The 25,779-nt window shown below is 41.1% G+C and overlaps 1 protein-coding gene across 2 annotated transcripts in view; it reads left to right on the top strand.

Moving 5' to 3' along the window:
* Positions 1–25,779, top strand: part of LOC132378439 (aryl hydrocarbon receptor-like) — a 194,690-nt gene that overhangs the window by 117,452 nt on the left and 51,459 nt on the right. For both annotated transcript variants that reach the window (XM_059945360.1, XM_059945359.1), the window contains one exon: positions 6,075–6,193. Coding sequence is in view for 1 of the 2 variants with exons in the window: in XM_059945359.1 (XP_059801342.1) it covers positions 6,075–6,193 (119 nt within the window). In the remaining variant the exon portion in view is untranslated. The remainder of the gene's footprint in view (positions 1–6,074; positions 6,194–25,779) is intronic.

Here is a 25,779-nt window from a genome sequence, read left to right as displayed (position 1 = left end):
AGAAATGAGCAAACCCCACAGAGCAACGAGTCAAACTGGACCATCCCTCGCTTCTGACCCTGATACACTGACCATTTCAATCTGGCCTGGCAGCTAATTCATCCAAACCTTGGGTTGTTCACTTTTGGACTTGAGTTTGCCAATTCGTTATGCCCTCAGACTCAGGCTCTGCTGCCTCAACCCGACCTTTCCAATTCAGCTTGGCTCTTAAATCGATCAAACTTTGCATCTTTCCTCGTCTTCACCTCGCCTCAGCTCCGCTGCATCGAATTGCTTCCAAGTCCACTCCAACAACCACCCTTTCCCTCCGAGACCCCAGCCCACACTGCAAAAATGTCAGGTCCTACAGACAATTCAGCACAACTGCTAATCTGACTTGCACCAAACACAATTGTCTTAAATTTTTGAGTTCCCTCCATTTTACAAATTATTGTTTTCCTACTTCTTCTTTCCCTAAAGATGGTCTGAAAGTCCAACTTAGTGGCCAAGCATTTGGTCATCAGTACCAACACTTCTTTTTATTTCATTGTCAGATTTTCTAACACTGATGTGCTGTGTGCCTTGAATTGATTTTCTGCATAAAAGGAATGCATGTATATATGTCATCCTTGTTTGGATCCACATATTCAGCCCAAATTTAGTGCTGGGATTCTACCTCATCAAAACCTTCAAAAGATTTTGAAATCCATTTAATTATTTTAGAAACCTAGCTGCTGAGGCTATCTATAATTTCTCATCCATCTTTCTGCATATATCCCCTTAGGGAAATTTTAATGTCACACAGAAGAGGACCTATTCTTAATCTTTTTCTCAGCTGCTCAGGCAAGATAATGCCCCTTCAAAGCCATTAAAATTCCTGAAACTCTTGGGGAAGAAAATATGACAGATTTTGTAGACAATGCATTGCTTAGCCAGTAAAGGAGTTGGTCTTCTATTATTACAATAATGCATTGCCACTTGGGCTGAGACCTGTAGTGCTCACTTATCCATCACTAGGTGTCAGTGTTTGGCATGGATGAGAATAAAGAACAGATGTGTCTGCAGGCTATGCTGTGGATATCTAGTTGTTGTGTTTTAGCCTCAGTTCCAACAGGCTTAGGAAAAGGGAGGAACAATGCTCAATGAATTCCCAATTTCTAGTAAATCCTTTCAGCTAAGAGCCATAGTCAGCATTAATATGATGTTAAATAGGCTGTCAATTTTAATTTGTGGAGCTGAATCAGAAAAAAAATATCTCTAGGTGTAGTACGCCCTTTCCATAACCCCAACCCTTCATTTTTACATCTTATCCCAGTAATATTTCAACAAGGAAAATGATTATTCAGAACAGTAAACTGTCAGTTAAATTTAAGTTTATAAAATTTATTGAACACAAATGAAATGTGTAATATCTATTCAGGAGTAAGGAAAAAATAAACAGCAAATGCTAGAAGTACTCAACAGGACAAGCAGCATCTATGGAGAGAGAAATGGAGTTATTGCTTCAAGTCATTAAAATTCTGATGAATGATCATGAACCTGGAATATTAACTCTGTTTCCGTCTCTACAGATGCTGACTGATTTGTTGAGCATCACTAGTGTTTCCTACTCTGTGTGCAAATATTGATTCAAATAAACACTGGTAATATTGATTCAATCTGTTAATTATGATAACATTATTAAACCTGATCACAATTAGTCCTGACCACACTGGCAAATCTATTCATCCTATTTGTTGGAGTCACCTTATCAAACACATCTACACTGCTAGTTCTAAGCACACTTGTAAACTCATGGAAGCTTAGAGTTTTAGTTTTACTGATAAACCCACCCACATCACGAGTCCCAGTCACACTGATAAATCCATTCACATCACTAGAAGTGGTCACTTTGCTAAACTGGCTTACTTTGCTGGTTCTGGTTACGTTGTCAAACTCCCTCATGCTGTTCATACCAAACATGCTTCAAATCTCAGTCAAACTGCAAATCCAGCTAGCTGGAGCTTCTTTCACACTGCTAATGCTGTTCACGCTGAATGGAATTTAACAAAATCCAGGGAAAAATTCTCTTCGAAAATAAATACCAGATGGAGGAAAGGTTTGAAATCATATAATCTCACGGCAGAGGAGACCAACTCGTCTATCCAGCTTGTTTCATTTCAATGTAAGAGCTATAAAAGTACTCCCACTTCCCCATTCATTCCCACAGCCTATAAATTCTTTGCTTCTGATGTACTTCAACAATTCCCTTTTCAAATTTATTCTTCAGTCTGTTTCCAACTTGGTTGGTTCCCAACTCTTGGTTCTTTGGCTAACTATTTTGCCAGTGAAACCATTTCTTCCTATCCTATCAAGCCCTTTGGAATGAAAAACAGATCAATTGAATCTGCCCTTAAACTTCCCTTTCTCTAAGGAGAACAATCCCAGCTTCTCTGGCCTCCCCATGTTGCCGAACTTCATTGTCCCTAAGATAAAAATAAATCTAAATTCATGTTTTTTTTAAAAAGCCATTTTGAAGTGAGTTGCTTGTTGTACCAGCTACAGAGATATGTTTTAACAGCTGTAGATGCTAATGCAGCACGGAATTTGGAATTACTATTGGATTGGTTTATTATTGTCATATGTTCCGAAGTACAGCGCTAAGCTTGTCTTGCATGCTGTTCATACACGTCAATTTATCACAGTGCATTGAGGTAGTACAATGTGAAACAATAACAGAATGCAGAATAAAGTGCAACAACTACAGAGAAAGTGCAGTACAGGCTGACAATAAGGTGCCAGATATCAAGGTAGGTTGTAAGGTCAAGAATCAATCTTTTCATATGAAGGGACCATTTAGTAGTCCTATAACAGTGGGGTAGAATCTGTCCTTGAAATTGGCAACACTTGCTTTCAGGCTTTTGTATCTTCTGCCTATTGGGAGAAGGGAGATGAGAGAACATCTGGTGTGGGTACAGTCTTTGATTATGCTAGCAGCTTTACTGAGGCAGCAAGATGTATAGACAGAAGACTTGACGGGGAAGCTGGTTACCATGATGTGCTGAGCTGTGTCTACAGTTCTTTGCAGTTTTTTTAGATGGTTTTATTGTCCATATAAACCAGAGATGATTGTAGGGTCAGGGAGATGGTGTCTACTATAACCTGTTTCAGCGATAGGCAAATTGCAAAGGGTCAAGGTTGCCTGGAGTTAATGTGTGCCATGACCAGCCTCCCAATGCTTTTCATGATAGTAGATGTCAGAACCACTGACCAGTAGTTGTTAAGGCGCATCAACTTGTTTTTCTTAGGTAATGGGTTGATAACAGTCTTAAAGCAGGTAGGAACAACAGACTGAAGCAGGGAGACATTAAAATTTTCTGTAAATACACCCACCTGCTAATCTGCACAATGTCGAAGGACATGGGCAAGGAGACTATCCGGGTCCAATGCCTTCAGTAGGTTCACTCTGTGGAAGACAGATCTTAGGTCCACAATGGTGACTGAGAGTTCAGGTGTACTAAAGACGGTCAGGGTTAGGTGTAACATATTCATTCCCTTTTGTTCAAAACATCCATAAAGTGCAGTAAGCTCATTGAGAAGGGATGTGTTATCATCGAAGATGCTGCCCAAATTTGTCTTGTAGCCCATTATAGTATGTAAGCCTGGTCACAAATGCCAGCTGGTCTGAGACTCAATTTTGAACTAGTACTGTCATTTGGCATCCCTGATAGCTTTCTGGAGCTCATATCTCGATTTCTCATAAAAGACAGGGTCACATGATTTGAATGCTGCAATCCTAGATTTCAGTAGGGAATAATCTCCCAGTTCATCAATGGTTTTGGGTTTGGAAACACCTGGATTTTCCTCTTTGTTACAGAGTCTTCATCACACTTGCTGATAAAGTTCCAGTGTGATGGTGACATACATTATCATGGAATCAGAGTTGAACAGTACAAAAATGGGTCCTTTGGCTCAGTATCCATACCAACTGTTTTCCCATCATCCTTATTCCAATTTGCCTGCATTAGGACTGTATTCTTCTATGCTTACTTAACTGCCTGGAGACACAAGAGGCTGGAAATGCATTCCTGATTAAGTGTTTCGACCCGAAACACCAGCATTTCCCTTTCCCCCACAGATGCTGCTCAATCTGCTGAGTTCCTCCAACAAACTGTTTGTTGCTATTTGTGACAGTCCCAATAGTTCTTAAACACAGTAAATGTGTCTGATTCTGGCAGCTCCTCTGAGAGTTTGTTCCAAATATCAGCCAATCTCTGCGTAGGAATCTTTCCCCTCAAATCCCATTTTAATACTCCTTCAACACACACAAAATGCTGGTGGAACACAGCAGGCCAGGCAGCATCTATAGGGAGAAGCACTGTCAACGTTTCGGGTCGAGACCCTTCATCAGGACTAACTGAAAGGAAAGATAGTAAGAGATTTGAAAGTAGTGGGGGGAGGGGGAAATGATAGGAGAAGACCGGAGGGGGTGGGATGAAGCTGAGCTGGAAAGGTGATTGGTGACAGTGATACTGAGCTGGAGAAGGGAAAGGATCATGGGACGGGAGGCCTCAGGAGAAAGAAAGGGGGAGAGGGGAACCACCAGAGGGAGATGGAGAACAGGCAAACAACTAAATATGTCAGGGATGAGGTAAGAAGGGGAGGAGGGGCATTAACGGAAGTTAGGGAAGTCAATGTTCATGCCATCAGGTTGGAGGCTACCCAGCCGGTATATAAGGTGTTGTTCCTCCAACCTGAGTTTGGATTCATTTTGACAGTAGAGGAGGCCATGGATAGACATATCAGAATGGGAATGGGACGTGGAATTAAAATGTATGGCCACTGGGAGATCCTGCTTTCTCTGGCGGACCAAGCCTTCATTTTGCTTTTGATCTATGTGTTTTTGATACCCTACCACTGGAATAAGGTTTTGACCATCTACCTTCTTAATGCTTCTCTTAACATTACCCAATATTCGTGCGAAGCATAGATCAAGCAGATAGTCAAAATCCTTTATCCCATGATAGTGGTATCAAAAAGAATCACTGAAGTCTGCAAGATCCTCACTGTTAGAGGGAGGATGTTTATCCAGGCATAGGTGTCTGAAACCAGGGATCTAAGTCTTAAAATATGGGGTAGACCATTCAGGAATAACATGAGGTAAAATTTAAAATTTGTAACATGGTAAATGCTTGGAATTCTCTGTGGAGGTCTGTCATTGATGATAGGTTGATGAATTTTTGGATTTTAAAGGAATGAAGACACACAACAAAAGGGCAAAAAAATGTTGTTTGAGGTAGAAGCTCAGCCATGACCGACTTGAATGATAAAACTGCCTCAAGGGGCTAAATGGCCTCTTCCTGTTTCATATGATTCAAAAGTACTTTGGAGATCATCTCATTTCAACCGTGCATGTCATGTTTACTTACAGAACCTATGAAGAATCTCACACAATTAAAACTTTTCCGGGAGTTTGCCTCTACTAGTAGAGCCACTGCTTCACTGTGCCCAAGCCTTGGGTTAAGTCCTGTCCTCTGGTGCTGTCTGTGTGGTGTTTGCAGTTTCCCTCTCTCCATAAGTATAATCACCTTCCAAATGACCCTGGTGTAAAGCGCCCTCAAGGGAGCCTCAGTGGCATTTGACCTTTGCCATAGATACCTACTAATCCTTCATCTTCTCTGCCACACACTTATGACCTTGTAAAAATATACAGTCTCACAGCAAAGATTTCCAGTCAGCAAACCCATGCCAGGACCAAAACATCAAGCCTGTGACTCTCATTCCATCCCTCTCCCCTCTTCTCATATTTTTGTATCGACATTTTAATCAGAATCCCTGAAAATTTCACGCTATAGGAGCCGAAAATAGGACAGAGTATCTTTTCTCACTGCGTTTTTTTCTAACTGACCGCTATGCAGTGGGTTATCTGGCGTCTCCAGCACCATCTCCTCTCTTATGAAATTTCCTATCTTCCCCTCTGCTGGGCCATCCAATAAGGGAGGTGGGAGGAACAGTATGATTTATAGTACGATTTTCTTTATATGATTGCTATCTTAGAGCACACATTGTGTTACATTAAGCTAACTTTAATCATTTGATATTTGTTTGTGATGCAGCCTTGGAAGACACAGAGCTGAAAAAGGAGTCTCACCATCTTCTCACCCACAACACGAGGGACAATCAGACCACGGCTCTGATTAGGAATTTATCACCAGAAGGAGAGCTTCTGCTGGACGTGAGTAGCATCTGTGTCAAATAAGAGCTGGAATTAAACCTAAAATTCCTTCTTAGGTTTGCCTACCTCTAGATGCCCAGAGCTGGAGAGTTGTTTCTTTTGGATACAATTTCGATTGTTTGCTACACCACTGCAGAAGGCAGACAGGAGTGGAGTTAGATGTCTGTCAGGCTGGCTAAGGATGTCATATTTCCTTCCCCACGGGTCAAGAAAACATTCATGACCCCTTTCTTTATCTGCTGATTATTTTAAGGCTTTATATGCAGATTCTTAAAAAGCTGATCTCATATTCTGAATGTGCCCTATAATCCACAAGAATCTTTCAGGGGATGACTTATCGGGGGGGTGATCCATCAGGCTACAACAGCAGCAGCAAGGCCAGTATCACTGTGACCAGCTCAAAGGACCAGCAGCGAAGGGTAAAGTCAGGAGGACAGAACAAGGAGATGCCAGGATGTTGTGTTGCCTCACAGGTGCGAGGGTTAAGGGTGCCTCAGAAGGGCTGCAGAATATTCTCAGGAGGGAAGGTGAGTGGATAGAGGTCCAATGACATAGGTAAAATTAGGGAAGAGGTCATGTGCAGTGAGTATCGAGAGTTAGGGAAAAGGCTGAAGAACAAGAGCTCCAAATTAGTCATCTTTAGATTACTCCCAGTGCCAAGTGCAAGTCAGAGAAGGAATAGGACGATGGTACAGATGAATGAGTTGCTGAGGAAGTGGTGCAGGGGACATGTTTTCAAATTTCCAAATCATTGGGATCTTATCTGGAGAAGATATGACGTGTACAAATAGGATACCTGAACGTGAGGGGGACCAACATCCATGTGGGCAGGTTTGCTAGAGCTGTTGGGGAGGGTGCTGGCAGGGGGATGAGAACCGGGGGTGACAGGGTTGAGGGTGGGGCAGCTGGTATGCAAGTTTGTAGTGAGATTGCGAGGATGCGTAGTTAGAGACTGGCAGGCACAACGTCATGGGCATCACTGAGATGTTGCTGAATGAAGATCATAGTTGGGAGCTTAGAAAGGACATACATTGTATTGAATAAACAGACAGGTAGGCGGAGGGGGTGCGGTAGCTTTGTTGGTAGAAAGTGAAATCAAAATCTTAGGAAGAGGTGATATGGGATTGAATTATGTAGAACCCTGTGGGTAAAGTTAAAAAAGTGCAAGTGTTAAAAGACCTGATAGGAGCTATATGCAGGCAACTTACAATGAGAGATAGAAAAACGATGTGAAAAGGACAATGTTATGATTGTCATGGGGAATTTCAATATGCAGAGAGATTGGGAAGATCAGGTTGGTTCCAGGTTTCAAGAGAGGGGATTTGTAGAATGCCTACAAGATGGCTTTTTAGAACAGCTGTGGATGAGCCCACGGGGAATTGTATCGTCATGCACTTTGGTAGAAGGGATAAAAGCATAGAGTATTTTCTAAATAGGGAGAAACTTCAAAAATCAGAGGTGCAAAGGGTCTTGGGAGTCCTTGTGCAGGATTCCCTAAAGGGTAATTTGCAGGTTGAGTTGGTGGTGAGGAAGGCAAAAATAACGTTAGCATTCATTTCAAAAGGACTAGAATAAAAGAGTATGGCTGTGATGCTGACACTTTGGTCAGACTGCATTTGGAGTTTTCTGGGAAGTTTTGGGCCCCTTATCATATCTAAGAAAAGATGAACTGGCATTGGAGAGGGTCCCGAGGAGGTTTACAAGAATAATTCCAGGAATGAAAGCGTTAATGTTTGAAGAATGGTTGATAGCTCTGGGTCTGTACTCGCTGGAGTTTAGAAGAATGGGGGGGAGGATCTCATTGAAACCTATTGAATGTTGAAAGGCCCAGACAGAGTAGATGTGGAGAGGCGGTTTCTCTGTCCACAGGGCAGTGACTCTGTAGAATTCATTGCCATGGATTGTCGTGGAGGCCAAGTTATTGAGTATATTTAAAGCAGAGGTTGATCGATTCTTGATTAGAGTGTCAAAGATTACAGGGAGAAGGCAGAAGAATGGGCCTGAGAGGCTAAAAAAAATCAGCCATGTGGAATGGCAGAGCAGAAGCAGTAAGCTGAACGGCCAAATTCTGCTCCCATGTCTCATGTCTTATGGTCTGGAATCGTTCCACAGTTCCAGTTTACACGACCAAAAGATATTGACCTCAATCCCTTACTGTACTTGGTGATATAAATATCAACAGCTGCTACTAATGAAAAAATGGTCAGACAATTAACACTGAGGTATACAGAGAACTAGTTATTTTCACATTGAAAACAAATAAAACTGCAGCTGCAAGAATCAGGAACAAAAACAGAAACGCTGGAAGAGCCCAGCCAGTCAGGAGGCATCTATGGAAAGAAAAAGTAGTCAACATTTGAAGTCAATAATCCTTCCTAAGAATACATTGTATTTCACAGCCATTAGCTTCACAGACAATGATGCTTTAGTGAAGGAGGCATAGCAATGGCATGAGCGTATACAGATAGTATCAATAAAATTAATTCATTAAACAGATGGTCAACTACAGATTAGTACTAAATCTTAAGGAATATTAGAGTTGATATTGGACTCAGCTTTATTTAAACCTGTATTTGATCTGCCCAGATACATTACAAGTTTCCTTCCATTACAAATATTCTTAAACCAACATCAGGAATTTACAAATTTAAATAGTGTGCAGAACTTATAGCAATAAAAATGGCAAAGATGTTATACTTTAGTTGACTTCTTTAATGCATGTATATTGGGACAATATTTCCATTACAGTATAGATTTATTGGCAGTGAAGTTATTAAGTATATTTGAGATGATGTAATTCCTGGAGAAACTGAAACTTTATCTTCTCTTGATTCTTTGTACATGTGTGTGGTCCTTGGGTCTTTTGTGTATACTTGTTATAAATTGCTCAAAGCCATTTTTGAACCAAAGCAAATAATGGGCATCTCTCTCAATGCTTGCTTTTATTACAGCAGTCATTTGTAGACCATAAGACATAGGAGCAGAATTAGGCAATTTGGCCCATTGAGTCTGTTCTGCCATTCCAACATGGCTGATTTATTATCCCTCTCAACTCCATTCACCTGCTTTCTCCCTGTAAACTTCAATGCCCCGGCTAACCAAGAGCCTATTAACCTCCGCTTTAAATATACTTAATGACTTGGACTTCATAACCTTCTGTGGCAATGAATTCCACAGATTCGCCCTGTCTGGTTAAAGAAATTCCTTCTCATTTTTGTTCTAAAGGGACATCCCTCTATTCTGAGGCTGTGTCCTCTGATCCTTGATTCACTCACGAGAGGAAACATCCTCTCCACATCCACTCCTTAAATATTCAATAAGATGCCCCCTCATTCTTCTAAACTCCAGCTAGTACAGGCCTAGAGCCACCAAACGCTCCTCATACACTATATCTTTTATTCCTGGAATCATTCTCATGAATCTCCTCTGGGCCATTTCCAATGCCAGCACACTCTTTCTTAAATAAGGGCCCAAAACTACTCCCAATTCTCCAAGTGTGGTCTGACCAATGCCTTATAAAGCCTTAGCATCGCATCCTTGCTCTTATATTCTAATCCTCTCAAAATGAATGCTAGCATTGCATTTACCTTCCTTACCACTGACTCAACCTGTATTAACATTTAGAGCAGAGATTACCAACTTTTTTTTTTATGCCATGGGGCACTACCATTAACGGAGGGGTCCATGGACCCCCACAATGGGAACGCCTGCTTTAGAGAATCCTGCACAAGGACTCCCAAGTCCCTTTGACCTCTGATTTTTGATTTTTCTCCACATTTAGAAGATAGTCTTTGTCTTTATTCCTTCTGCAAAGTGCATGACCATACATTTCCCTACATTATATTCCATCTGCCACTTCTTTACCCATTTTCTCAATCTGTCTAAGTCCTTCTGCAGATTTCCTGCTTCCTCAACGTTACCTGCCCTTTCACCTATCTTCATATCATCCACAAACGTGGCCACAAAGCCATCAATTCCATCATCCAAATCATTGACATATAACATAAAAAGAAGCAGTCTCAACACTGACCCCTGTAGAACTCCAACAGCTCCCTGCTACAACCAGAAAAGGCTTCCTTTATTACCACTGTTTGCCTCCTGTCATTTCTCCAGTAATATCCAAAGGGGTATACTTGTTGCTGAGGGGAATTGCCACAGGAGAATCCGATACTGATTGCTTACTCCCCTTACTTCTTTTGCTGATCGCCAATCTACCATCTGAACCCTACACTCTGGGTGTGATCACCTCAATAAAAGACCCACCTATGAAGTTGTCAGCCTCCTGGATTTCCCGGAGTACATCCAGCTGCAGCTTAATTTCCTTTATCTTGTCAGTCAGGAGCTGAAGTTCAGTGCACTTCTTGCAGGAGTTTGTCATCAGAAAGACCATTAGCTACCCTGAAACCTCACATCTCACAGGAGGAGCATTCCACTGCCTGGACTACCATCCCGCCTACAATTCTTCTAACTTCTCAAACTTAAGTTCTAGCCTGCTTCTGTTCTCGTCCAAGCCTGCTGAGCCAAAGCCTGACCACTCTAACACTGTTCACTAACACAATGTTTGCTCTACTCAAACACCACTTCCTTTTATTGGTCCTAACTATTAACCTAAGCAATCTTCCCCTCAGCAAACAAGTCCCAACAGGCCCTGCTCACTTTTTAAAACTGGCACATAAAGTTTCGCAAGGAGCAGTGTCCAACTCGCTCTGCACTCTGCTGCTCCACAGAACCTATCAGTAACAAGCTGAACCTGATGAATTTTTGAATTTGAGAAGTCATACAATATACCTTGTCAAAGAACAATGTTGACATTCTAGAACGTTCTTGCTGATGAGCAATTTGTGTAAAAGCAAGCTAAGGAAGGACTAATGATTTGAAATTCATAAAATATGATGTAGAGTGAGTTGGCAATGTGTAAAACATGGCAATAAAAAGCCAATACTAAGCAGGTTCTCTGCATTACTGAGAAAAGTAATGGAAATAACTTATGAATGCTTCGTGTGTTCCAACAACACTTTTCTGGCTTACCTTAGAACTTTTGCCTAAAACCTGCAAAGGTTTGAAAAACTACGTGTTAAGTGCAGTAGTCCTTAAGCTCTGAACACAGATGGTCTGCAAACTCTTTGACCAAACTATTGAGTTGGAACAGAGTAAAAGCAGATACAGAACATAAGTGTAATCTTTCAGCCTTCTCTCAGCTTTCCGCTGTTTATTTTCTACCCTGAGGTCCAACTGCTCACTGAACTCATCCAAACAGTCGTTCAAATTGTAACTTTTGGCAAGTTATTCATCTGTTGAAACAATGATGGATAGATGCGTTCACGTATATATAGAAACACAGGAACAAACAGTTGCACAGAAAGATACTAGTGGACATACCATTTACAAACGCTGACACACACGCACAAGCTTTCAGAACTGTGGCTTTTATATTCTGTGCTTTACATCACCCTTTTGTTTTCCAATTTGTTGTGCGACAGGAGAGTTTTTGGGGGATTGACGTTCTGTTGTGTTCTGTTAGTTTTTTGTGTGGGGGAGGGTTTTTTTTAGCAATTGATGTCCCTATTCTGTTTTGAGTAGGTGAAGGAGGGGTTTTGGGTGTTGATGATCAGGATGCCATTCTTTTTTGTGTCGGGAGGGTGAGTTTGATGTTTCTCTCTAGGCGACTTTCATGTTCATGTTCTCATGGCTACCTGGAGAAGACAAATTTCAGAGTTGTATATGGATGCATGCTTTCATAATAAATGGACTTTTGAACCATTTTTTGAACCTTTGAAGTAAGTATACATCACACATAGATAGACATGCACACCCTGACACAAGCACACAGATAGTAGACAGGCTCGCACAAATAGACAGTCATAGAGCACTGCAGCACAGAAAGAGGCACCTATGCCCATCTAGTCCAATCCAGCCCGTTCTTCTTCCTAGTCCCATCTGTCTGCACCTGGACCATCGCCCTCCATACCTCTCCCATCCATGTACCTATCCAAACTTCTCTTAAAAGTTACAGTTGAACTCCCATCCCCCACTCCCACTGGCAGTTTGTTCAATACTTACATCGCTCTATGAATGAAGAAGATTCCCCCTCAGATTACCCTTAAATACTTTGTCTCCTTTTTTATGTTTCACCCAATCTGAGGGGAAAAAGCTTGCATGCATTCACTCTATCCATGCCCTTCATCATTTTGTACACCTCTATAAGATCTCCTCTCATTCTCCTGTGCTCTGGTGAATAAAGTCCTAATCTATTCAACTTTTCCCTATAGTTCAGGTCCTTGTTCCCTTCACATCCTGCACTCTGCACTCTTTCAAGCTTATTGATATCTTTACTTTAGGTAGGTGACCAGAACTACGCACAGAATTCCAAATTCAACCTCTCTGACATCCTACGCTATTGGCCTAATCTATGAAGGCCAGTGAGCCAAAAGTTCTCTGTGATGCCACTTTCACAGGATTATGGATCTGGATTCCTAGATCCTTTTGTTCTATCGCACCCCTCAGTGCCCTACCATTCACTCTGGTTTGTCCTCCCAAACTGAACACATAACACTTGTCTGCATTAAATTTCATCTGCCGTTCTCCCAACATGACAGAATCAGGCTTATTATCATTAACATGTCATGAAAATTGTTGTTTTGTAGCAGCGGTGCAGAGCAAAACATAAAAATTACATGAACTCACAAAACGAGTAGCACAAAAGACAAATAGCAAGGTAGTGTTTATGGATTTTTCAGAATTCTGATTTCAGAAGGGAAAAGCTGAGTTTAAGACATTGAGTGTGTGTCCTCAAGCTGCTGTACCTCCTCCCCAATAGTAGTAACACCAAACAAGCAAGTTCTGGATGGTGAGGGTCTTTAGTAATGGATCACACACTAAATGCTGGTGGAACGCAGCAGGTCAGGCAGCATCTATAGGGAGGAGCACTGTCGACATTTCAGGCTGAGACCCATCGTCAGGACTTTAATAATGGATGCTGGCTTCTTGAGGTTCCACTTAGTGAATAAGTCCTCAATGGTGGGGACATGTGCCTATGACAGAACTGGCAAGATCTAACAACCCTCTGCAACAGCTTGCAATCCTGTGCACTGAAGTTTCCATACCAGGCTGTATACATGCATGTGTATACATGTGTACTAGTGTATTTGTGTATATATAGACACAAATGCACAAGCTTGTATTTAACAAGCAGAAGTATGCGCGCGCGCACATACACACACACACACACACTCACTCATACGGTCACGTGCCCAAATGAGTACAGACTTACACATGACAAACATTGGCAGGTACTTCCCTTGGAATGTAGGGCAAACTGGGAGAATGATCAGAGGGTACAGTATGTAGAAACACAGAAACATAGAAAACCTAAAGCACATTACAGGCCTTTCAGCCCACAATGCTGTGCCGAGCATGTACTTACTTTAGAAATTACCTATGGTTACCCATAGCCCTCTATTTTTCTGAGCTCCATGTACCTATCCAGGAGTATCTGAAAAGACCCAGTTGTATCCACCACCACCACCATTGCTGGCAGCCCATTCCACGCACTCACCACTCTGCATAAAAACTTACCCCTGACATCTCCTCTGTACCTACTCCTCAGCACCTTAAAACTGTGCCCTCTCGTGATAGCCATTTCAGCCCTGGGGGAGAAAAGTCTCTGACTATCCACATGATCAACGCCTCTCATCATCTTATACACCTCTATCAGGTCACCTCTCATCCTCCATCGCTCCAAGGAGAAAAGGCCAGGTAATGTACAAAAGCAGGATAGGTAATTTGAAGAGGGAGGACAGGGCAAAGTTCTCCCAACAGGAGACCATATTCACGCAAGATATTCAGAAAATATGGCACAGTAGCATTATAGTAGTGCATCGCTTTACAACACCAGCAACCCAGGTTCTATTCCTGCTGCTGTCTGTAAAGAGTTTGTATGTTCTCTCCGTGGCAGTGTGACATTCCCCAGGTACACTGGCTTCTCCCACATTCCAACGATCAAAGACTAGCCAGAACAACCATGGAAAACTGCACACAACTCCAAACCCAAAATATATGGTGTGTTGTTGAAAATTAGGATAAACTGCAGCCAAGAAACTTTGTTCTGGATATCTTAGCCACTTGTCAGTGGGAAATTTGTCTCCTCACTAATGATGGGATTTTTATTCTCTTCCGCAATAATGTCTGATGAACTTTTCAAATTTACTGGTCTAAAAATGATAGTTCTTATTTACTCAAGGAACAATGAGTATTAAGTAATATATTTACCCTGAAACCATACTATTTGAAGGACCAACGCTCAAACTGCATTCATTGAGAACTGTGGTCTCCTACAAACCTACAAGCTACTTTGCATGTGTATTAGTGCCATTGATTACAAAGTCAAAGTCCAGGTCAGTGTCAGCATCCTTGCCTCAGGTTCATTCCAGAATGCTGCCTTTGATCTCTGTAACATCTCAGCTTGCTGCTCGCTGCCATATTAAAGAGATCGCCTAAATTTCAAGATGAGGAGAACTTACTCACTTTTTCTACGGCCCATATGAGCAGGCAAAGTGAGCATGGCCATTTGTCTGCATTGCAGGATTTCCAAAAATGTAGGCATTTATTGGTTGCCTTCCTTCCTTACAGAGAGCTTCTCCTGTGTGGAGTGCCTGCTTGTAACCCTGTAGGGACTCAATGGTCCACTTGCATGAAAACCATTTCCTTAGGCACTACCCCTCTTCCAAATGCTAGTGTATTTAAAAAATGTGCACCAATTCCTTCCATTATTATTGTATCCATTCAACTAATGGCAACACCTACTTGTAACTAGAAGATTGCTCTTTGTATGTCCCTTTAAGACATTGCTGGTATTTGCAAGAGCTTGTGTTACTTCAATGGGGATTACCATACTGAAACCAACAGTGTAAGTTTTGATTTGGCTTTACAAAGGGAACCCCAGCATACTATTCTGTGAATTTTCAGCCAAGGTTCTCACATTTTGTGCAATTTTCACAAACAAGTTAACCCACCAAAACTGATTTAACACCAAATAAAACCAGAATGGAGCAATTGTAAAATCATGCCACGGAATCTTTAACCTCACCAGAGAGAAAATGTGGGACCTTGGTTTAATACCTCACGCAAAAGCATCACCCCTAATTGTCCCACACTCACTTGCAAATTTCAGGCTGCATTTTTAGTCTGGGATAAAAGAATTTTGAATGTGGAATGTATTACATATTTCTTTTTCTGGAACATATGTTTTCAGTAAATATTTTCTTGTAAAATTTTCTTCTGATAAGTTTATGAAGATTAATGACCTTTTGATTAATCATTGTATATTTAGCCAGATCTAAGGAGCTCTTTGATTTGTTTCTCTTTTTGAAAGAGAAGTCCCTAACTCTAATCAGATCCAGCAGTTCATTTGTAATCCAGGGTTTAAACATAGAGCCACATCTAGCAGTTTTAAGATTGAATATAGTTTGTCATTTTTGGTATGGAATCATCTAAGAGCCAATTGTAGACACTGACGGTGGTAAAGGAGCTGAAGAAACTTCAGGGGGAATCAGGATAGGTTTTCGACAACTTCATTTGACTAGCCTACATTTCCAGAGAGAACAGAAAAGGGGGAGGCAAGTTTGGGAGAAAAGAAGTAAACATGGAACTTGTGAAAGGAGGCTAAAAGTATCAGGAGAGCTTGAATAAAAGAATTATGTCTAATAAATGTGATGGATTTATTAAACTCTTCATGGTGTGAATCACTTGAATCGAGACGTATAGGAAGCAGTCCAACACCAGCAGTCATCAGCATAAAGCCCTTCAAAATTACATTACAATTTGCTGTCAATTTTTCTTTAATGACTCTTGGACACAGGAAATAAAAACAAGTTATGATATAACTATAGAAATATCAGGCAGCTGTAGAGAGAAGAAACCAGAGTTAACATTTCAACACAATGGTTTCCAACATTTGCAGTTTCTTTTGTGGTTGTAGAAAGATTAATTGTCTAATAATCAAACTTTTCCATGATACTTCATAAAGCGCAAAGATACTTTCTTGTCATAATGAAACTAAAAGCAATACATTTGACGAAGAGAAGCATTTAATTATTCAGGATCCACTTGACACAGTTCTTTTGACAAATGAATCAAAACCACAAAGAATTTTGAATGAAATCTTGAAACCAGGTCAAACAGGCCAATTTGAAGTGATATGAATCAGAAAGTACCAGGTACATCTATAGACAAAAGACTGTTCAATGTGTTCAGTGCTGTTGACTCCTGGATGGAAACTACAATGGATTCTAAGGCTTTTCAATAAATCTCTGTTTTATAAAGCTCTTTGAAGTTAGGAAGAGATTTGCCATGTAGTTGGGGAAAATCTATTTCCTGTGGCAGAGAACCAGTGTCAAGGGTTAACCAAGAACGTGGGGAGAAAAACTTGTAGAAACTTCTGTGTTGAGTTATGGTGTGGAATGCTTTCCCACAAAGTGGGTTCGGCTAGTGATCATTGCTTAATTTAAGCAAGCCTGGATTAGTGTTTGAAACAGAAGGAAGCAGGGGTCTGTTAAAAGAGGGTCCAGTGGGGAGTATTAGTCCTTGCTTCAGCATTGCATAATATTGGTACTAATTAGGCAGACTTGTTTTGTGCTGGAAACACCTCAGGTTGCAAAGTTGGCTCCCCTCAAATAACTATAATCTATCTCTGATCTTTCTCCAATGACTCAGTCACTGCATTTTACCAAACACTTGCCTGCCTCAAAGCCTCTTATTTCAGAGGAAATAACTTCTCTCAGCTTGTGTATTCAACTTTTTTAATCAGCCCTTAAAAAATTTGCATTCATTGATTTCTCTGGCAGTCTCTGACCCTTAAGTTACAGACTTATCAAGCTCTATACTGTGAACTGGTATCTAAACGTCTGCTTTATAAAAGGTCAACATCAGATTTGCTTCTGCATCTTGTAATGTGAGGTGTTCGGTGTTAATGTTGGTAAAGCCTTCAATAACTCCTGCCAACAGTATAGCGAACATTACAGTGCCATCTTTTTCATTGCACCTTGCCAAGTTCAAGGTTAATGCAAAGCAACAAATGCCAACCTTGTTCACCAGCTAGGTAGCCTAGGGATTATATTCATCCCATAATTCTTTGTTTTTTTGAAAAAAACTTTCTTCTGACAATTTAGTTCTCTGAGATTATGAAAGCATAGAAAGCCAAACTCAGACTCTGTCAATCTTGCAGTTAAACTGGAGGCTAGAAAAGTAACCAGGGTGTTTTACCATGATTTCCTCTCCATCCCTTTAAAGAAACATCTGAGCCACACCTAATACATTGTGAACTTGATGGGACATTGAGAATATATATTCACTATGTTATCAATATCAGAAATATTGTGCCATTCTGTTGCATCTGCTGTATTTAGAATGCCTATGCTAGTTCAATGTTCTCTACTTGGAAGGCATTCATAAAATTCCTGTATGGTTTATTGTCATCTAATACAATGGCATTTGACAGAAAACACTGGTCTTGAAAACTTGTGTAAAGTAAGGTATTTCATACAAAGGCTGCTTTGTTACCAAATAACTTTGAAATGTAGGCAGATCTTTTAACATCTGAGTGCTTTGTGTACTAGTTTCTTGGATTTAGTTTGCCGATGTGTGTTAGGTTGTAATGCAAAACATCTATGAAGAAATTTCAGCACTGGTGACAATAAACTATTCCTTTGTGTTATATGCTGTAGCTTCAAAATATTAAACTAATTCAAAGGAAGACACAGGAGTGCAAAACTTGGGTCTAATTTCGAGTTTACTTCAAACAAGGTGCACACATATCTCATGGTAGCACGATGACATATGCAGTTCATGTATTTATCCATATAATCTGCAATGAATTATTTTAAATGAACAAAAATGCCTAATCAACCTATATATATAAACACACATGCGATCACTCAAATATAACTGAAATATTAAATGCACAACACTTTCAATAGTAATTTTCAACATTTCCCTTGTAGAATAGTCCTTCAGAGTCAATCATCCACTATGTTTAAGACAAGATGGCATAGCTCTAAGATGAGAGGTAGGAAGGGATCTGAGGGGGAGTTTGTTTGCCCACACATAGGGTGGTTGGAGTCTAGATTGTGTTTCCTGAGATGGTGCTGAAGGCATATATTGTCAAAACATCTAATCTGGATCTGAAGCACCTAGGTCTACTGCAGAGAAATGAGATTACCACAGGAAGATTGAACGTGGTGATCTGACGGACGAAGTGTGTGCTGTATGACTGACGTTATGACTTACCTGTTTTCTTTTGTCACATTACTAACTAGAATACACCCCATCCCCGAGGCAACAACTTTTGTATAATTAAATATTGCAAGGCACTTCACTGAACCTTAGGCAATTTTGATTGACAGCAGTCTTTAAGAAATTTTGTATGCTAAGTGTATCATATAAACTCAGGTTGTTTTATTATCAAAGTTTGATTCAAATCCAAATGAAACACTGAGATGAGGTAACAAATTTGGGCTTGATAGCCTCTGCAGCCAGATTCCTGTTCAGCACGTACAACTCACAAAACTCAGATTTATATTAATCCACTGCCAAGAAGTACTGCACTTCACAATGTTTTATTGGACACTGTAAATAATGAGAAAAGGGCAAATGTTTGGCTTGCTTCACCATGCACAAAGCATTGCTCAGTATCCAAAACGTGACCTGCTGTGTCTGTGTACAGCTACCTATCAATTAACTAAAAGCACGCATGCGGGAGATGGCTTTAACTGGTGTATTCACATTACAGTGAGAGAGAGAGAGAGAGAGAACAATGTGCATGTGTAGACAACAGCACATGTGCAGATAACTGATCAATACATAGTGCTGGGGGGTGTCATTGCTCTAAAAGAAATAGATCCATACGTTACACTTCCTCCCCCTTTAGATTAATGCAACAGGAAATGGTATAAGTACAAAATATTCAATTTCTCTTTCATAAACCCATATTCCAAATAAACATGCTTTCATAATAACAGCCCATAACTAACTTCATTGTTCTAAAGGTTCAGGCTTTTGGGTGGCATTCTGTTTCTTTCAAGGCAGTGCCTCTGGACCTGTGGAGTGGCATCAGGTTTGGTAGGTGTCTTGTCTAAGAAAATGTTCTCAGCTTCTGGTGTTGCGTTGCTGTCAGCGACACAATCATCACTGAGAGGCAAGCCTGGTGGCTGGAATGTGTCCGTCTTGTTGGAAGCAATCGACTCAGGTGTGTTCTTCGGTTGACCATCCGGTATCTGGTCCACATGGTGTCTTTGAGTTGATCTCCAACATCCACTGTGTATATCAATGGTCCAGTTCTTGTAGCTATCCTACCAGAGGATGATTTATCAAGTCAAGTCAAGTCAACTTTTATTGTCATTTTGAGACATCTTTTTTCAGGACCATGGTGTTACATGACACAATACAAAAAACTAGACTGAACTACATAATAAAAAAAACACAGAGAAAGCTACACTAGACTACAGACCTACACTGGACTGCATAAAGTGCGCAAAAACAGTGCAGGCATTACAATAAATAATAAACAGGACAGTAGGGCAAGCTCCTTGCTGCTTCACTTGGGAACCAGCTGAAAAGTTTATTCTGCACGTTCCTCTGTAGATCTGGTTTCAGGAGGTCTGTGTGAGATCTCAGATTCCTGCTCATGAACAGCATGCAGGGTCTTGATTTGTCATCGCATGAACAGAGTTCTCAAACACAAAAAGGAAGATGTCCACTTTGTGCTGTAGAGAGATATCCTCCTTGTCCATTACTTCAATGGAGTTCATGAAGGTTCAGCTAACTCATTCGTTGCTGGGTGGTGAGCTGACTTGAAATACCTGATGCCATTATTTTTCATGAACAGTCGGAATTCTTCTGACATGTATTGTGGTCCATTGTCACACAATTTGTTCTGATAAGCCATTTCTGGTGAAGATAGTCCTCAGAGTAGAGACAGTCTTTGCTGAGGTGGCCGACTTCATTTGTATAACCTCCGGCCACTTCGAATGAGCAATCATGAACATGGAGTCTATGAATGGCCCAGCAAAGTCAATATGTACTCTTTGCCATGGTGGTGATGGCCACTTCTATGGGTGTAATGGTGCCCGTGGGGATGCATTTTGAACCTTTTGGCATCCCAAACAGCTTTTGGCCAAGTCTTCGATCTGTTTATCTGTTCCCTTATCAAACACCTTCTGATTAACATTAAGCAGCCGTGACAGCCTCTGGTTGGTGCTACCATTTGGGCTGCTGTTGCCAGTTGATGCCACACTGAGAGCCTTGATTGGGTGCCAGCCTCGTTGGATTTTCCTCAATCATTCATGTCTAAAAAGTACAGGCCCTTTACTTTCCCATACGTAAAGCTCTAACTGTTGTGTTTGGCCTCCATACATCACATTTACTTTCAGTTTGCCTTGGGGAGACACTTTTTCACCTGTGTAAGTCTTGGGTATCAATGAGGTCTTCTCTAATGGTACCTTAGAAAACAGTCTGTTGTGGTCAGCCTCTGGAATTATGGACAAAGCTGACCTTGTATCCAGCTTCATTTTTGGTTTTATGCCAAATGCATCTGTTGTGATCCAGATGATTTTGTGATCTGCTTCAGTTACATGATGCAATTCTAGACATGACAATTTACCGTTGTCAGGCTCTGTGCTGTCTGATTCTGTTCTTCATTCAGTACCTTTATGCATTTGCTTAGTTTTGTGTCTGAGGCTTTTCACCCGGTTGTGCTTTATGACTGCCTTGCTCACTCTCTCTGTGTGACCTTCTCTGTGATACTTTCTGCATCATTGGAGGATTTGTCACATCGATACCAAGTTTGGCTTTTTGCACCATTCACGGACTTTTTGTGCATTTCACATTCCAACCACCTTTTCTGCAGTTCTGCAGCATCCTTTGCTGCAGTCTGTAACAACATTGCAATGGTCAATGCCCGTTCTAAGTTCAGGTCTCTTTTGGAGAGTAACCTCTTTTGAGTGCTTTGACTATGCAACCACTTCCGAGCATGTCCCTTAATGCATCAGAAAGTCTGCACTAAAGTCACAGTACAGGGAAAGTTTGCGCAGTTCTGTAATATATTCATCCTTTGACTGGTTCCCCTTGTAAAATCTGAAACTCTCAGTTATTACCAATGGTTTAGGGCTCAAGTAATTTTGTAAAATTGTAACAATTTTGTCGAATGTCTTGCTTGCGGGCTTTTCAGGGGTTACTAAGTTGCAAAAGAGGCTATGTTCTTGGGCCATTCAGCTAAGAAGCATAGGGGCTTTCTTCTATTTCTCCACATTGTTCACGTTAAAAAACAGTTCCACCTTCTCAATATACAACTCCCAGCCTTCATTACTGCCATCAAATTTGTCTTCTTTCCCAACTGCAGCCATCAGCATGTTACTTTCACTTTAAATTCAGCGCGTCTTTCACTGTTACTCATGTGTCCTTTGGCTTTCTCGTGCTGTTTAAGTTTTGCTGTTCTGTCCCGTAACTATTGGTGCAGCTCGTGATATTTTCTGACATTCAAGTTTGTACTTGTCACCGATAAAAGCACACACGTGGGAGATGGCTTTAGCTGGTGTATTCACGTCATTGCGAGAGACAGAGAGAGAGAACGATGCACATACCTAGGCAACAGTGCATGCGCAGACATCAGATCAATATGTAGTGCTAACGGGAAGGGAGTCATGAATGCATGCAGAGCTACTGGAATGATGTTCATCCATCAGCACATTTAGCTGAAATTCTACCAGTAGTAGGAAAAAACAGAAAAGGTCATACACTCAGCAGTCACTTTATTAGGTCCACATGCTCATTCATGCAAATATCTGATCAGCCAATCATGTGGCAGCAACTCAGAGCACTAAAGCATGCAGACATGGTCAAGAGGTCCAGTTGTTGTTCAGACCAAGTATCAGAATGGAGAGGAAATGCGATCTAAGTGACTTTGACTGTGAAATGCTTGTTGGTCCCAGATTGGGTGGTTTGAGTATCTCAGAAACTGCTAATCTCTTGCGATGTTCATGCACAACAATCTCTAGAGTTTACAATGAACGTTGCAAAAAAGTATCACTGAGCAGCAGTTCTATGGGCAGAAGTGCTTTGTAATTGACAGAGGTCAGAGGAGAATAGGCAGACTGTTTCAGTTGACAGGAAGGCAACAGTAACTGAAATAGAGCACACAGTACAAAAGTGGTGTGCTGAAGAACAACTCTAAAGGCACGTCATGTTGAACCTTGAAGTGGATAGGCTACAGCAGCAGAAGACCACACCAAGCTCCACTCCTGTACCTAATAAAGTGGCCGCTGAATGTATAGTTACTGGAAGTAGGAAAATTGGAGCATAAAAAGCAGGAAGGGTAGGTCATGTGCATCATTAAATGTTCACGGCTGATTTTAAGGCTTACTCACGTTCCTACTTATTCCCATATCCCTCGGTGTTCTAGCCGATTAGTTACAGCCTTTGACTGGTGGAATTGAAAGGCTCACAACTCTCTGTGAGATGAAATTTCTGCTCATTATAGACTCTAATGTCTGACACCTTACCCTACATCAATGTCTTAATTTTCAGTTTCCCATGCAGAAGATGCAATCTCTTTCCATTTCCCTTGTCAGTTCCTCTCAGAATCTTGAATGTTTTGCTGTCACCTCTTATTCACCTAAACTCCAGCGAGTTCACACCAATCTTCCTCGATCTCTCTACATAGTTCAAACTCTTTCTTCCAGGAATCAAGCTGGAGAATCTATGCAGTCTCAGCTCCAAGACAAATATATAGTTCCTGAACTACAAAACTGCACACAGTGCTCCTGGTTTCTCCAAAGCCCCTGAACAATCTCAGCAAGACCTCCTTCCTCTACTGCTCCAGCCCTTTTGCAATAAAAGCCAAAATTCCATTTGTTTTCCAAACTCCAAACTGTACCTCCATGAATATTTGCTGACTCTTGTGCATAAGCACACCAAAATCTCTCCTGTGCACCAAAATTTATTAGTTTTGCATTGTTTAAAAATATTTTCCCACAAATGTATTAGAAAACATTGTTTCTTTCTTAGTACTAAACAATTGAAAAGTGCTTTTATATCCAGCATAAAAGGTGATATGAGTTATTTCTGGGCCATTGCACATCACTCCAGAGATTTGACAGGATACTTCTGGTTGTGATTAATCCTTGCAAACCAAGCTTGATTTCCATTGTCAGGGGCACATGGAATAATCTTATTCCCTATGTAATACTCCTTTTACATCAGGTATTGCTGGAAAACTTGGACCAAGTTGTACTGGGAAAGTTATTATTACGTACATCCAGGAATAAACTAATTATTTCATGACAAGGGCAGGCTGGTAAATCGGCAAATTGCAATCATTGTTCGAACTCCACTGACCTGGGCACACTCATTATCTCAGTTCTGCTGTCTATTGACTCTGGGATTCAGCATCATCCATGTCTCTGGCCCCCTTCCTCTTTAGCTCCCATTAGAAATCAGTCGTTTCCAGTCTTGCTCCTTCCCGAACAAACATCCAACAACATTATCTTTCCCTTCCCACTCCACTCCACTTCAAACATCCAAAACAGTGCCGGTACCCTACACTCCACCATACCGCAGCCCATACCATCCATCTTTCAGAAGGTATCTTAATTCCACTCACCACAATTGCCAGTATCCTTATCAACACTCTTCCCATGCAGAGCCCCCAACCATCCTTCAGCACAATTACAGCCCCAACCTACCCAGCCTTTGCCACTCTACCTATACGTCAATCATCACCTATATGTCAACAATCACCTATACGTCAATCATCATCTATACGTCAACAATCACCTATACGTCAATCATCATCTGTACCTTCACCCAGTCTTAGCTTTAACCATGATTGAAGATTGCAGAAAATGCACAATTTAACATTATTAACAGACATTATCATACTAATATGTTTTTCATGTTCAGTTTTGGTCTCCAAATTTGAAGGGCATTCTTGCTATTGAGGGAGTGCAGCTTAGGTTCATAAGTTTAATTCCTGGGATGGTGGGACTGTCATATGGTGAAAGATTGGAGTGACTGGGCTTGTATACACTGAAATTTAGAAGGATGAGAGGGGATCTGGTTGAAACATATAAGATTATTAAGGGATTGGACATGCTAGAGGCAGGAAACATGTTCCCGATGTTGGGGGAGTCCAGGACCAGAGGCCATTGTTTAAGAATAAGGGGTAGGCCATTTAGAACGGAGTTGAGGAAAACCTTTTCACCCAGATGATCTGTGGAATGCTCTGCCTCAGAAGGAGGCCAATTCTCTGGATGCTTTCAAGAAATAGTTAGATAGAGCTCTTAAAGATAGCGGAGTCAAGGGATATGGGGAGAAGGCAGGAACAGGGTACTGATTGTGGATGATCAGTCATGATCACAGTGAATGGCGGTGCTGACTCGAAGGGCCGATTAGCCTACTCCTGCACCTATTGCCTATTGTCTATTATAATATTGATCTACTGCTGAAATATTGAGCTACTGTGTCTCCTACATTCAGGATATTCTGATGTCATGGAAGACTCTCTGAACACTAGCTTTGCTTATCTTCTATAGAGTATACAGTGCCTATAAAATGTATTCACCCTCCTGGGAAGTTTTCATGTTTTATTGTTTTACAACATTGAATCACAATAGATTTAATTTGGCTTTTTGACACTGTTTAACATTAAAGACTCCTTCATGTCAAAGTGAAAAAAAATTTCTACAAATAGGTCTAAATTTATTATAATTATTAAACACAAAATAATTGGTTTCATTATTTCTCACCTCTTCTAGTCAGCATTTAGTAGATGCACCTTTGGCAGCAATTACAGCCTTGAGTCTGTTTGGAAAGGTCTCCATCAGCTTTACACATCTGGACACTGCAATTTTTCCCCATTCCTTTTCACAAAACTGCTCAAGCTCTGTCAGATTGCAGAGGGATCATGAGTAAATAGACCTTTTCAAGTCCAGCCACAAATTCTCAATTGAATTGAGGTCTAGACTCTGACGGCCACTCCAGGACATTAATTTTGTTGTTTTTAAGCTATTCCTGTGTAGCTTTGATTTTATCCTTGAGTTCATTGTCTTGCTGGAAAAAAACCTTCTCCCAAGTCACAATACCCTTGGCAGACCGCATCAGGTTTTCCTCCAGGATTTCCCTGTACTTTGCTGCATTCAATTTACCCTCCAGCTTAACAAATCTTCCAGGGCCTGCTGCAGTGAAGCATCCCCACAGCACGATGCAGCCACCACCGTGCTTCACGGTGAGGATGGTGTGCTTTTGACAATGTGCAGTGATGGAGTAAGGTGGGTGACGAAAGAAAGAGAGTGCTAAAGTTGGAGACAGCTGCCAAGAGAGAGATAAGCTGGAACACAAAGTGCTGGGATCTGATAAATAAAGAAGTTGAGAATGGGAATCACTAGGAGGGAGGTGAGAAGCATAATCAAATTGAAAGCAATGGGTCTTTGGTGAGAGGGCAAAGCCTGCAGGTGAACTGTGTGTATAGTTAGATGATGGAACCAGGAGGGAGAGGGGGTGAAAATAGGTGATAGGGGTTTGGGGTGTGCTAGGGTAAT

Source organism: Hypanus sabinus, chromosome 20, assembly GCF_030144855.1.
Source record: "Hypanus sabinus isolate sHypSab1 chromosome 20, sHypSab1.hap1, whole genome shotgun sequence".
Classification (NCBI taxonomy): domain Eukaryota; kingdom Metazoa; phylum Chordata; class Chondrichthyes; order Myliobatiformes; family Dasyatidae; genus Hypanus; species Hypanus sabinus.
The sequence above is the reverse complement of the archived record's forward strand: the minus strand, read 5'-3'. Positions and strand labels throughout refer to the sequence as shown.